A 14,128-nucleotide genomic window follows, 5' to 3' on the forward strand; every position below is an offset into this window, starting at 1 on the left:
CATGTGTCCTGACCGGGAATCAAGCCAGCCGGCGACCTTTCGGTGCCCAGGACGGTGCCCAAACAGCGGAGCCACCCCAGCCGGGACTCCGCTCTCATTTCTAGCTGAGCGAGACTGAAACTCACAAATATTAAAGACAAAGAAAGAATTTTAGAAAAGCAAGATAGAGAAAGAAAGTTACCTACAATGGAGCTCCCATTAGACTGACAGCTGATTTCTCAATAAAAACCCTGCAGGCCAGAAGGGAGGGGCATAAAGTGTACAAAGTAATGCAAGGCGCGGGTCTGAACCCAAGACTACTCCATCCAGCAAGGCTATCATTCAAAATTGAAGGAGAAATTAAGAGCTTCACAAATAAATAAATAAGCTAAAGGAATTTACCACCACCAAACCATCACTACAAGAGATGCTGAAGGGACCATTGTAAGAAGAAGAAACAAAGAGAAAGAGAGAGGAACAGAGGTATAAAATATAAATGGCAACAAATATCTATTGGAGGATTCCAAAATGGTGGCAGAGTGAATGGAAGCTACACAGACGATCTCCCAGGACCAAACTGAAATTACAACTAAAATAAAAACAGATCATTGGAAAAAAGCAACAGAAGCCCTGACCGATTTGGCTCAGCAGTTAGAGCATCAGCTTGAGGTCCGGAGAGGCCCAGGTTTGGTTCCACTAAGGGCATGTACCTCAGTTGCAGTTTGTCCCCGGCCCTGGTTGGTCGTGCAGGTGGCAGCCACTCGATGTGTCCCTTTCATGTTGATGTTTCTCTCTCTCTCTCTTCCTCTCTCTCCCTCCCACACTGTCTGAACAAAAAATGAAAAAATGCCCTCAAAAGAGGATTTAAAAAAAAAGCAACAGCAAAGCAGCTTGCTGCCGACCTCACACGCGTGGCACTTGAACGAATCTGTCCTGGGAAATGCATCTGAAATGTGATGTCAGCCCCAGGGCAGGGCTCAGCTCCACGGGCAGTACTTGGTGTGAGTGACCTTCGGTGATGTTACACGTGTTCCCACAGGATCCGCGATGCTGCCCCCCTCAATCGCTTTCACTGAAACACTTCTAAGAGGCATTGGTTGGAATTCAGTCGAAAGCATAGCGTTCTGCCAGCAAAATACCTTCCAGTCTGAGCTCATTCCACGGGGACACTTGCATTAACCAACCAAAACAATCGAAGCCAGACCAACCCTCCCGAGGCCCTGGGGTGCTCCTGCCTCTCGCAAGGCCTGGCCCTGGGGTGCTCCTGCTCTCAGACGACGGTAAATCCACCAGGAGCTCAGCACTGCGCAGACCCATCAGCGCCGCCCTGGAGCCAGCCCGTCCGCCCCCAGCCAGCTCCTGTGCTGACAACGTCCTGCAGGGGGCGCTCGCTCTGCTCCAGGGAAAACCCTTCCCCTGGACGAAGTTCCCTGCAGACACCGCAGGTCACTCCTGTAAGAAAGACCTGGTCTGCACGGCCGGCCTCCTGGGCGTCTGAAGTCCTGAAAACCAGCAGGAGCACTGGTGTCTGGCTGGCAGACAACGGACAAGAGAACCTAAAAAATTCCCCAGGAGAGAATTCCCCGAAACACAGACGGGGGAGCAGGTGGGGGCTGGAGGAGCGCAGGGATGAGGGCTGCCTGCCCGTCCCCCGAGGAAGCTGTGGCCGAGGACTGAGTCTCTAGAAAAGAGGTTCTTAACTTGGGACCCAGGGGTCTCCGGATGGGTCATGGGTGTCCTTCGAAGGACATGAAATGACGAGCAAAACTAATCTGAGAGTTCAGCTCCTTGGAGCGGAGGACTGACCACTGACCACTAGGGCCAGAGTGGTTCTCACGGAGCTCACCGGCCGTCCACCCGGCACCGCGTCTGCCTTACGGGATTGTCTGCGGAACTTCAGGACCATGCGACAGATACTCCCAAAGCATAAATGACTGACATGATACATAGTTTCAGACTGTGAGTTAGGTAATTACCCAGACCGCGAGGGAGTAACCATTTACGCGAGGGAGTAACCATTTACCACCACAGATCCAAGGAGAGAATATTCCTCTTGAATAGATTTGGTTTCTATGTATTACCGATTATTTCCTAAATTTTAACCTTGCAAACCTTAATTTCACTGAAATAGTAATAAAAGGTAGGGGCTGATATAAAAATATCAACTATTTTGCTGGGAGGGTCTGGGGGGGGATTACGTAATGAGCACTGAGACCAATATAGGAGAGAAAACAGAAGGCTTTATGCATCGTAAAATTCTCTCAAAGGTCAAACCCGAAATGAGGTGTGGGAATAAACGAGTATATTCCAGCATACATTCAAAAATGTCCTGTATTTACGTAAAATTCCATCCAGGCAATGCTGGAGGACTTTGCTAATCAGAATGGCTGAATGGCAACCACTTCCAAGTAGGTTAAAATACTTGCTCGTGAAATATGCCCAATAGAGGGGGGACGTTCTCTGCTGTTACAACGGAAATTTTGAAATGACACCCACAAGCACTGAAGTTATCTGAGCAGATACAGACTGCTATGCCTTGTTTAAAGAGGCGAGTCTATTTAATAACTCTTCACAGAGATAAAGGGGGAGAAAGCATTTCGAGTCCAAAGATACCCATGTTTAAATTCTAGCGTCTGGGGTGATGGGCAGGACTGTGAACCCCCTGGGACCCCAGATTCTAGATCCGGGACTTGCTGTCAATGATGCTTTCTCACCAAGGTTGTCCTCGGAATTACGATACTTGCTAGACCATTTACCAAAATCAAGTGAACGGTTAAGGTTTCCTGTAGGTTTTAAATGGGAGAACATTTAAAATATTGGTAATAACACTGAAACTGTGGGTGACGGATTAGAATTAAATCAACCTGAATGATCTTCTTTAAATCATTTCCCACTATAAAACTCTACGTCACGACCTTGAAATCCCAATGCCCTTTAACACAGACAAACCAAATACATTTATAAAGTATAATAATATCAATATCTGATCTCCTCTTTCGTAAAGAATCCTGACCTGTCAGTACCCCAACAAGAGATCTAAGAGAAAGGGAAGAAGGAACATAAAGAAGACACACCTCCCACTTGATAATCATTTCTTTGGGCTGAGACGCTTGAACCCTTATGTTCTGTGGATTCTTGTCTGGAGCTGAAAAATCACAAGCATTAAAATTATTTTTGCCCCTGTACGGTCCCCAGGCAAATCATCACATCATCCCCCACATGAAAAACATAATTAAAGAACTGATATATTTATTAATTTCTGTCCAGCTCAGTGCCTAAAAAGATTAAGGTAGCATTATTGAGATACAATTGACCTGTGACATTGTATAAGTTTAAGGTGCACAATGTGATGATTTGATGTAAGGATATATACGAACACAGACACACATTTTATATTTGTATGGGTATACATATTTGCAAAATGATTACCTCAACAAGATTAATCAACATAATTTCGTAAGGCCGCTTTACAACATATCTTTCATTTAAAGGGGCAAAGCTGTGTTCTTGGCGTTGTTGCAATTACTCCATGGAGTGTAGGGGGTTTGCGCTCACATACCTTCGTTTGAAACTGCTCTTTAAATTTCAAACCTGAATTGTAACATCCTAAACCTTCTTTTTAAAAAAACGTGTTTTAATTCAAACCTACTTTCCTTTTTCTACTAGAACCGTGACTAGAAAGGTGCGTTGAGCCGATCTGTCTCTCAGCTAAAGCAATGAGACATCAGGGCTTTGCATCAGCCGCCAGGTTTAGGAGCAAGACCGGGGCGAGCAGGGGCGGCCCTGGAACATTCCGGATGGCCCGTTTCATCAGAAAGGGCTAAGCAGAAAGTTTCCTGCCGACTTCAGCTGATGTCCAGATCACCCCGGGGTCTGGTTCAGGTATTACCTGTATTTGCTTTTCCTCAGTCCTGAAAGGGAATTCTATCCTAGCTTGTTTATTTCAGCCAGGGTGGAAAAATAGGGTTACAACCTCGGGCGTGCCTCGTGGCAACTCAGTAACATGTCAGCACCATCGTTCTTGGGATTTATGCAAAAAAAAAAAGAGTGTCTTGGGATTTACACAGATACTGGGATACAACATATAAACTAGACGCGTAAAAGGAGCGATGTTTGATCCCCTGAAAACGGAGCAGGGTGCCCATGAGGACTCAGTTTTATTTCAGGAGGCGGAGCCCTGACTTCCTGCCCACACCCTGAACTGGGACTGGGACTCAGCTGGTGTCTGATTCTAACCTGATTCTTAGTATCAGAAATCAGTTTCTCCGTATCCCTCCCGGCTGACTTCTGCTCTGTGCCCCGCATGGCCGTCCCTCTGAATGAGGCCGTGGGGTTTGAGTATTCTGTGTGTTGCTCGTTTCCAGAACTTTCCGAGCTCTGTCTTGGGAAACATCTGAAATCACAGACCCCTCTGGCAACTCTCTTTGGAGACTGACATGTTCGGTGGGGGACGGGACGTGGACACCCACCTGCGGGCGGAGTTTCGTGATGGTCGGACGGCCTGCTGGGGGCGCTGCTGCCCACCTCGTTCACCGCGATGACCCTGAACTGGTACCTCACGTAGGGAGCCAAAGGCAGCAGGGCCGTGGTCTCCGCCCCGGGGACCGTGGTCAGCTCCTCCCACCGGCCAGGCTCCTCCCTGTTCCCCTCAAATTCCACCACGTACTCTGCGGAAGCAGCACAGGGGGCAGGTCAGGGCGGCCACACACCCTCGAGCAGCAGGCTCCCCAGGGCAGCCGGCCAGCGTCCGCGGGGCGAGCGCCCGTGTCCCAGGCCGTCCCTACCGCTGATGTTGCTGTTGTGCTTGTCCCCAGCCTCCCACGTCAGCCGGACGCTCCTGTCCTGTCGATCCGACAAGCGCAGGTTTTCCGGCGGGTCCGGAACATCTGGCCACAGACGAGAGGTAAAGGTGAGCAGGTAACGGTGAGCACGCAGTGTCTGCGTTCCCGCCCCTGGCTCAGGCACCGGGCGGCCTCCCCCCTCTCTGGGGAGCCCCCTCCGGCTCGGTGACCCATGGGCCCCCAGGCTGTGCCCTGAAGGAAGGGCCGGCCAGCTCTGAGCTCAGGCCACAGCATCGCTTTCCTTGGGGGGTTTCCCCGGCCTGGGGAGGAGTATCCCAAGGGGAGGTTTGCCACCGAAACGTTTTGACAGAAACTGGAAATTTGAGTTGGTCCTGACACATTTTAAGGGGGTTAAAGTAGTGGCATTTTGGCTGCTTTCACAAGAAAAGCAACAGTAACAAGTCAGCCCCAGTGACCTTTCTTTACAATTCATTTCCAAAGTCCCACGTGCCCCCAGGAGAGGAGGGGAGGCTGGTCCACCCTGGGCCGTGCTGCAGCCCAGACAGGACTGTCCCCCCGCTCAGCAGCTGCCGGCGAGGCCTCCCCGACAGATCACGGCCTCGCCCACCCGGAGGGGGCAAGTCCTTTTCTAAAACATGCTCAGTGTCCGTGGCCTGAGGTCAAGGCCTTAAATAGGAAATTATCGTCCGGTTTCCGAGTCTGATCTCTGGGATGATGCCCCCGGCACACGCAGGAGCCCTGGTCTGAAGTCGCCGGCCACGCCGCCCTGACCCCGGTCCCCGGGATTCTGCGGGGCTGGGACCCCCGGGCTGCGGTGGATGCGTCAATGATCTCCTGACGGACTGTACGGGACGGCTTTCGAAGGCAGCTTCTGCCGGAAGTGGGTCAAGCACGTGCTTTAAAAACCTGCTGCCCAGCCCTGGCGGGCAGCTCAGTTGTTGGAGCGTGGTCCCCTGTGTGGGATGGTCCTGGGTTCGAGCCCCGGCTGGGGCAGGTACCGAAGGCAACCGATCGACATCTCTCACATGGAGGTTTCTGTCTGTGTGCATCTCTCTCTCTCCTTCCTCCCTCTCTGGAACCGATAAGTAAAACTAAAAATAATGTTTTCAATAAATAAAATAAAATACAATAAAAACTTTTCCAGGAAAAAGAGTCTTTGAGATGCTACGCCCAGTCCGTCATGCGTTACTTTCTGTTACAGGGATCGGAGACTTAAACCCAGAGACTGTCTGAAAAAATGAGAGCGTAAACTCCACGAAGTGGTATAGAAAACACAGCCCAAGTCTTGAACGCTTTTTATCTCTATTCTCTGAGTAAGTGGGCCTTGCTTCCTACCCAACACCCCACCCCTGCGTCTGCGGGTGAATTCGGGGTAACCGCCTCAGTGACAGTCGGGGGCGCACACTGCTTTCTAACTAGGATCAAGACCCCTCCCTCCTGGGCCCTGGCGGCTCGGCCTGTGCCAAGGACTCTGAGCAGGACTCTGACGCCACCGCCAGGCGCCCACGCCGACCCCCGCTTCCCATCTCCACTCCTGAGCCCCATTCTCCGCACCCCAAAAGGGGGCTGGAGGGCCCGGAGCCCCAGCCCGCCCCAGGATTCTTGGCTGACAGCCTGGCCTGCCTCCCACTGAGCCGGGCAGCTACCCAAGGAGGAAAAGGAAATTAAGCGTTAATTAACATCTCTAAAGCAGAGGAGGAGAACTGTTTGAAACTGGGTTACTACTAATTGAAAAATTCAAACTAACAGTCTCTGCTCCAGGCTCCAGTAACCACCGCCGCCTGCGCCCTGACGGGAGGAAGGAAGGAACAGACGTGCGCTCACCCAGGACCGTGAGGTGAGTCCTGTCCACAGCACTGTCCAGCGCCGTGTGGGCGGAGCAGGAGTAGACGCCTTGGTCCTGCAGCGTGACGTTGGAGATGGTCAGGCGAGCCCCGTCAACAGTCACCCTGCGGGGAAGAGGCACCGGATGAGGGAGGACACGGCACAGAAACGCAGGTGCCCCCAATGCACCCCACTCACGCGACAGCGAAACAACACAGACGTCACACAATGCAAATGTTCTCAGAGAAAATTGCAGTTAAAACCGAGGTCAAGCACCCCCACACACACACACACACACACGTGTCCACACCACGTAAAAGGGGCTGCTTGGTCTTGTTTTGTTTGTCAGGCGCAAACCCCCCCGCAAAGCCTGGCCCAGCGCTGCGCCCCCGCGCGTCTGAGGAGCACGGGGTGCCCACGGCAGCGGGCGCCTATCTGAAGGGTTGTCACCCACATGTGTGTTTGGGGAGCCACCCGGTCGGCTGGGCTGTTTGTCACACAGGCAGCTTCTGCGGCTGCAGGACGAGGGGACCGGAGTGTCCCGGAGGGACAAGCCCTGTTCTGACCAGTTTCTGTTTCTCCAGCCTCCAGCCCCAGCAGGGGGCACACGCGAGTCTCTGACAGCAGCTGAACTCGGATTTATCCGAACGGCAGGTGGCAGACGCTCCCTTCGTTCCTGAATCTCTGCTGGGCTGGCCTTGCTTCTTCCCTCCTCCCACTTCGTAAGGGAGTTCAGGACGCGGACACGCACAGATCGTGACGTTCACGTGTCTCTGTGCTGTGGACACACCGAGTGGGTTTTCACAACAGTCTCATTACGTTTGAAATGCATTCTCAGCGGCTGGCTCTTGAGCTGAGATAACGGTCGTCCTTGTGGGGAGACGTCTGCAGTGGAGGGTTAAAATGTAGAACGCACACGAACTGCTGAGAAGCTCGAATTGTAGAAAAATCACTCCGAAGGGTCGTCCATCCGACCACGTCCTACCGACGAAGGGCCTCTAGCTCCCGCGGGGCACCTGGACGGCTCGCCAGCTGGCACCCCATGGTCTTCCCCTGGGGACCCGCACGACTCAGCTCAGGGGAGCCCACAGCTCCTGTGGGCTCCGTGTCCGTTTGGTACGACTGCAATGCACACACTGGTGGTTTTGGAGAGTTCACCCTCTCGGATGAAGGAATTTAGTCCCGTCACCTCCTCCCGCCCGGCTCAGCGGCAGAGCGAGGGAGGGGCCGACTCCCAGCTGTCAGGCCCGGGCCTGTGGCAGACACTGCGTCTCCCTCTTCCGTGAGGAGCCTCCCGTGGTCTGTGCTCAGCACCTCCCCACGCCGCCCCCTCCTCCCCGCTGTGTGTCTCTGTTCTCTGTACACGGGCTGAAGGCAAACGCGTACTTGCCAAGACCCTTCGGCGGGAGTGAGTCCAGGAAAGATCTGGGGTCTGCTGGGAGGGGCTCCCATGGGCTGGGAGGTGGCGGGACTGGTCACTGTCCCCTCGGGCAGCGTGAGCAGTTGGGGCTGCTCCCAGCAGCACCCCGGGGTGGACCGGCGGAGGGACGGACTGGTCTGCACACCTGCATCGCACCTGAGCGCAGGTGACTGAGAGTCCTGAAGGTCAGGGAGCAGCCCCTGCCAAGTGTACCTCCTCAGTCGCCCCAATGGTTTTGGGGGCCCCCAGCAGTAAATAAGCCTCAGACCCCTGTCGTGACTTGCTGAGTCACAAGAACAAGCAGACAAGCCCCGTCAGACCCTGAAGGCTGAGCAGTGTCCACGCCTGAACCCCCACCAGCATCCGCACCTGCCGTCCTCCGTGCCGTTGACCTCCAAGGCGACCCCCCCTCTGCTCCAGGACAGCCTCAGGCTCCCCTGCAAGTGCGCGTCACACGTGCTCACACAGTGCAGCTCGAGCGGGTGCGACTTGGGGACACGCGGGTTCCTGGGGGAAATGTGGACTTTCGTGGCATCTGCGGGCACCCAAGGGAGACGCTGGTTAGAACCACGGAGCACAGCTCACTGCAACCCACACCTGCCCTCCACCACGTGTCAGCACAGCAGTCAGGGCCGCGCGCTGCCGTCTCGCCGCAGCCTCCCACGCCACAGACCAGGGCCACTGTCCCACCCAGGCGGGCTGGCAGCAGGCACACGGGGTAGCAGTGAACAGCTCAGCGAGTGCCCTGCGTCCGGCCCAGGAGCCCAGGAGCCCAGGAGCCTGAGCTGACAGATGCCTCCCAGCGTAAGAGCAGCCTCATGTCTCCTCCCAGCCTCTGGACGCGGGATCCTGTGTGAGCTCGTGTGGGCCCGTGTGGGCCCATGTGGGCCCGTGTGAGCCCGTGTAGGCCTGTGTGGGCCCACGTGGGCCGGTGTGAGCCCGTGTGGGCCTGTGTAGGCCCGTGTGAGCCCGCGTGGGCCCATGTGATCCTGCGTGGGCCTGTGTGAGCCCGTGTGAGCCCATGTGAGCCCATGTGGGCCCGCTCTGCAACCCCAGGGCTCAGAAGGACGTGTACGCAGCAGCCCCACTGCCTGCTTGTTGACTGTCTTGTTGAAGGCGTCACAGTCAATAGTATTTAAAGGCTAATCAGCCCTGGCCAGTGGCTCAGTGGTTAGAGTGCTGGCCCGTGGACCAAAGAGTCATGGGTTTGACTCCGGTCAAGGGCACATACCTTGATTGCGTTCGTCCCTGTCCCTGGTCGGGTCGTGTGGGAGGCAGCTAGTCGATGTGTCTCTCTCACATCGATGTTTCTCCCTCTCTACCCCCACTCCACCTGAAGATACATGGAAAAATATCCTCAGGTGAGGATTTTAAAAAATGAATAAATAATAAAAAAATGAAAGCAAGTCAGTGGGGGAAAGAGGTGAAGGGTTAAGAAGCACAGGTCAGTAGCACAGGAAGGAAGTACAGCTCAGGGAATGTAGTCAAGAATATTGGAATAACTTCGGTGGTGCCAGGTGGACACTGGAAATATCGGGGGGACCCCTTTGCTAAGCACGTGATGTCTGACCATAGGCTGTCCACCGAAACTGATACACCACTGAGTGTGAACTGTAACTGAAAAGTAAATTAAAAAAGAACATAGGGGGGAGGGTGTGGGTGCAGGTGCAGTTTGAGGAGTCGGCCAGGAATCGATCGTCGTGAGGCTGGTGGTCGTGAACAAGATCAGGGTTCACTCCCCAAATACTTCTGACCAAGTTCGAAATTTCACATAAAAACCTTCCCTAATCTTTTCTTCCTGTAGAAGTATGAAGCTTGCCCTGGCCGGATTGGCTCAGCGGTTACAGCGTCGGCCTGCGGTCCAGAGAGACCCGGGTTCGGTTCCCGCTGAGGGCACGTACCTCGGTGGCAGTGTGTCCCCGACCCTGGTCGGTCGTGCGGGTGGCAGCCCCTCGATGTGTCCCTTTCACATCAATGTTTCTCTCTCTGTCTCCCTCCCACTCTATCTGAACAAAATATCAAAAAAATGTCCTCCGTGAGGTTAAAAAAAAAAAAAAAAACTGGACACGACACTTGAAGACGCAGGGACATCGGAGGGAAGCAGACGTCATGAGAGAAAGTGTGTGGGCTGCAGAGATACGGTCCGCGGGCGACGTGGGCAGAGGGAGCCAGGTCCTGGGAGGAGCAGGAGGAGAGGGGGCAACGGGAGGGGGAGCGCGGGGAGGGAGCTCGAGCGTCACCCTCTGGGTGGACACGGGGATCAGGACACGCCCCCCCCAGTGGGCAGTCAGAGGCCATGACACCGACTCCGCCCCCCCTAGAGCCCAGTGCCTCCCCCACCGCGTGGACTGCAGGCCTTTCTCGCCTTCCTGTCTCCCTGAAAAGGGCTCTCTGAGCAATTTTAAAATCGAAATCCGAGTGAAGCCCAAGAGGCTATTCACAGCTTCCCAGGACTTTGCTCTGAAGAGGAAGAACCTGCTCCCAGAGGACCAAACCCTCCCAGCTGCGCCCCAGGCTCTGTGACCTCCACGCTACCCGCTTACTTGTGGAATTCTTTTTTTTGTATTGATCTTCAGACAGAGCGGGAAGGAGAGAGGGAGGAAGAGAGAGAGAGAGAAACATCGACGAGAAAGGGACACATCGAGTGGCTGCCACTCACACGACCAACCAGGGCCGGGGACAAACTGCAACCAAGGTACATGCCCTTAGCGGGAACCGAACCCGGGTCTCTCCGGACCACAGGCCGACGCACTAACCGCTGAGCCACACCGGCCAGGGCTACTTATTAAATTTTTAACTCAAAGACCTGGTTACTTGTCACAGTGCTTTGAGTTGGTTATTGAAATACAGGATCATCACAGAAATGCCGAAATAGGGCATTTTCAGAGATTGCGCGTCGTCCCAAGGACACCAAGCTCCCTCTTGGACGGTCCAGACCACACCCGTGGCCAGCACGGCCTCTGCCCCTCAGGACGGTCTCGGGACCAAACACCACCTGGGACTCGGCCAACAGGGACGCTCTTACGGCAAGTGCTCAGGTCAAACCACCTCCTTTCGGGGAAACGGAGACCAGGGGGGCCCGGGGAGCATCGCAAAGTGAAAACAACCGAATTACTTCGGACGTCCAAGCTGGCGGTGACCGCTGTCTTCCCCTCGGCGTTCTCCACCCAGCAGGAGTAGGCGCCGGCGTCGTCCTCGGTGGCCCCGCTGACCTGCAGGGTGCCGTTCCTGTGCACGCGGTACCGCGGGCCTTCCAGAGGCTTGGCCTCGTCCGCCTTCTGCCTGTGGACGGAAGACGCAGAGTGGGCGGCCAGCACAGGCCGCTCCAGGGCCCTCACACCGGCCTCTTGGGAGCTCAGCCGACCTGGGGTTCACATCTCCCCCAAATGTTCTACCTCATCTGCCCACCGTGTGCCTGGGGAACTGGGGTCCATGCCCCATGCTCTGCTCTAGCCTCGGGCGGCGCCCTGCCCTGGCCTCAGAGCTGATGCGTGTTTTCTGGCTTCTAGCAGGTGAGCTTCCTGGTGAATGGTCCTTGTGGGGTGCTGAGGGGGGCTCGGAGCCCGAAGGGATAACAGCCCTTGGCAGCCGCTGGGCTGGGGGACACCAGTCATTCACAGGTGTCGTAGGCCGGGGGTCTTCCCCGTCCTGGGGACCAGGGTTCCGTCTGCCCTGTGAACCCCAGTCCTCCTCCTCACAGTCCCCCACATCCAGGATCTGCTGTGCGTTAGCAACAGGGTGTGGTGGAGCTGAGACCTCACGGGACAGACGGTGTCCCCACCAGCCCTGTCTCCAAATTCATTTGCAGGGTCACTGCAACCCTCTGCTTTCTCCGATCTGCCCACATGGGGACACCCCCGTCTTGTCCCCGCCTCCAGGGCAGGGGTGGTGGCTGGGGAGCTCCCCACTCCTCCCGGGCACTGGGTACGAGCCACCACGTGGACCTAGTGTGGCCAGTCCAGTGACGGACGAAGAGACACGGGGCCCACGGCTGACACTCTCGGAAGGCAGCGGTGCCTGCGGCAGCCGACTCACCAGGACACCGTCGCCTCGGGCGACGCGAAGAACTCGCAGTGTAAGAACGCGCTGGACCCGACCACGGCGCCGTAGCCCTGCCCGTCGGCCGTCTGTATCAGCGGGCGGATATCTGCCGGAAGTCACACGGACAGTCACAAGCATGTGAGTGAGAAAGAACAGGCGCATGTTATTATTATTATTATTAAAGTTTTTTCTTTATTGATTTTAGAGAGAGGAAGGGAGAGGGAGAGAGAGACAGAAACATTAATGAGAGAACATGGACTGGCCGCCTCCTGCACGCCCCCTACTGGGGATGGGCCCACAGCCTGGGCATGTGCCCTGACCAGGAATTGAACTGGTGACCTCTTGGTGCAGGGTCAGCACTCAACCACTGAGCCACACCAGCCAGGAGAACAGTTGTATATTCATATGTTCTTTATCTGGCCCTGTGGACACTGTAAAGAGGGAACAGACAGATCCCAGTCCAGGTTCTCCAATTAGAAGTGTCCAAGTTCAATGCCTGTAGACAGCGTCATGCCCAAATGCAACACAAGGGGGCTCTGGCTGCCCCCGTGAGGCCCGCGTCAAGAATTCCTGGGCTGGAGAGTGAGGCCTGGACACCGTCACTGGGCTGGGCAGGTGCACAGCCGCCCGGGAGACACTCACCCACCACGTCGATGTTGGCGTTGGCCAGGATGGTCCCGTGCAGGTTGGAGGCCTCGCACTGGTACACGGCCGTGTGGTTGGGCCGCAGGTCCGTGAAGCTGACCTCCCCGGGGGACACGACGTCGCCGGCAAAGGGATTCTCTGCAGGAGAGGAAAGGATGTCAGTTTGATTAAAAAAAAAATTGGACCTGAAATATTTATGCACCCTCTATTAAACGTGTCACACAGTATTTATATTTTAAGGCCAGCTTAGGGTGAGTGATAGCTCCTTGCATCTCATTCTCTCGTCTTTCCGAACACCGACCACGGATTTTCATTCCCAGACCTTCTGCAGGGTTAGTGTTCCGGGAAATGGACGTCTGTGCCAAAGCATCGAGTGTCTCCGGCGCCCTGCCCTCCGTGGGCATGCCACGGGTAAGAGGTGGGAAGTCCCACTGTGGACTGAGTGCCACTGCCCCGCACACAGGGCCCCTTGACGCCGGGCGCCCCCCGGCCGCTGCCCCGTCTCCATCCCTCCCCTTCTGTTCTACCCAACACCCTCCACCCAAGGGGTCTCATTTGCTGTCTAACCCGTTAATGTACGTAGCTTATCTATTTCATTTTCTTTCTTGAGAGGCTCATTTTTCTAAATTTTGGCAATAAATTCTACTTAGCTCCTGACCCAGGCGGAACAGCTCTTGGATGACACTATTTTAACAGGTCAGGTGCATGTATGGGCATGGAAGACGTCCGTGGGTGTGGCCTTATCTCGTTAACTTCGCTCAGAGCCCACTGGCCCAGGCCCAGGCGGCCACCGTGGAGGTGAGGGGGCCGGTGTCGGAGCGGGCAGTGCGAGGGCCCCTCCTGGCCGCCTGGCCGACTGCAGGTCCCGCCCGCCCGCCCGTGAGGCTGCTCACATCCCGGGGTGTTGGTGGAGGGCAGAGATGTCAGGGTGTCTGGTTAAAGGACGTGCCAGGGTCAGTCGTGAATCTGCCTGCGATTTTCTTACTGTGTCTCCACGGATGCAAAGCAGTGATCACAGTCAGTTCTGGGTGACAGCCAACACCAGCTGCTCCATACGAACGTGGGTACCTTCTTCCACCTCTGTCCCCCCAGGGTCAGGAGTGACCGTGTTTCTCCTCTGAGCGTGAACCCCGTGGGGCGGGACCCTGCCTGTGTGTGGTCTGTGTCCCCGGCACGGACCCGGCAGCTGTCACTTCCGGGATGACGGAGACACACTTGTGGGGTGGCACTGTTCCTGGGGGTCCCTGCAGCAGGGGGGAGCACAGCCCTCGGAAGATGCCTGTCCACCTTCTCGTCTGTCCCTCCTGTGAGTGTGTCCCCTACCAGGGCAGCAGGGCTTTGTGGGTGCGACCGTGACGTGGGGAGAGGATCCAGATCATCCCGTCACCCAGGCCGGCCCCGCCCAGGGCAGTGGGTC

At 55.7% G+C, this 14,128-nt stretch overlaps 1 protein-coding gene across 1 annotated transcript in view; it reads right to left on the bottom strand.

Moving 5' to 3' along the window:
• CHL1 (cell adhesion molecule L1 like) overlaps positions 1 to 14,128 on the bottom strand; it is a 58,160-nt gene that overhangs the window by 11,278 nt on the left and 32,754 nt on the right. Inside the window, exons 10-17 of the mRNA XM_036266749.1 lie at positions 12,709 to 12,849; positions 12,061 to 12,172; positions 11,141 to 11,307; positions 8,395 to 8,560; positions 6,606 to 6,730; positions 4,764 to 4,865; positions 4,449 to 4,646; positions 3,054 to 3,124 (exon numbers count right to left, since the gene is read on the bottom strand). Coding sequence (XP_036122642.1) covers positions 3,054 to 3,124; positions 4,449 to 4,646; positions 4,764 to 4,865; positions 6,606 to 6,730; positions 8,395 to 8,560; positions 11,141 to 11,307; positions 12,061 to 12,172; positions 12,709 to 12,849 — 1,082 coding nt within the window. The remainder of the gene's footprint in view (positions 1 to 3,053; positions 3,125 to 4,448; positions 4,647 to 4,763; positions 4,866 to 6,605; positions 6,731 to 8,394; positions 8,561 to 11,140; positions 11,308 to 12,060; positions 12,173 to 12,708; positions 12,850 to 14,128) is intronic.

This window comes from Molossus molossus, unplaced genomic scaffold (genome assembly GCF_014108415.1).
Source record: "Molossus molossus isolate mMolMol1 unplaced genomic scaffold, mMolMol1.p scaffold_m16_p_18, whole genome shotgun sequence".
Taxonomy (NCBI): domain Eukaryota; kingdom Metazoa; phylum Chordata; class Mammalia; order Chiroptera; family Molossidae; genus Molossus; species Molossus molossus.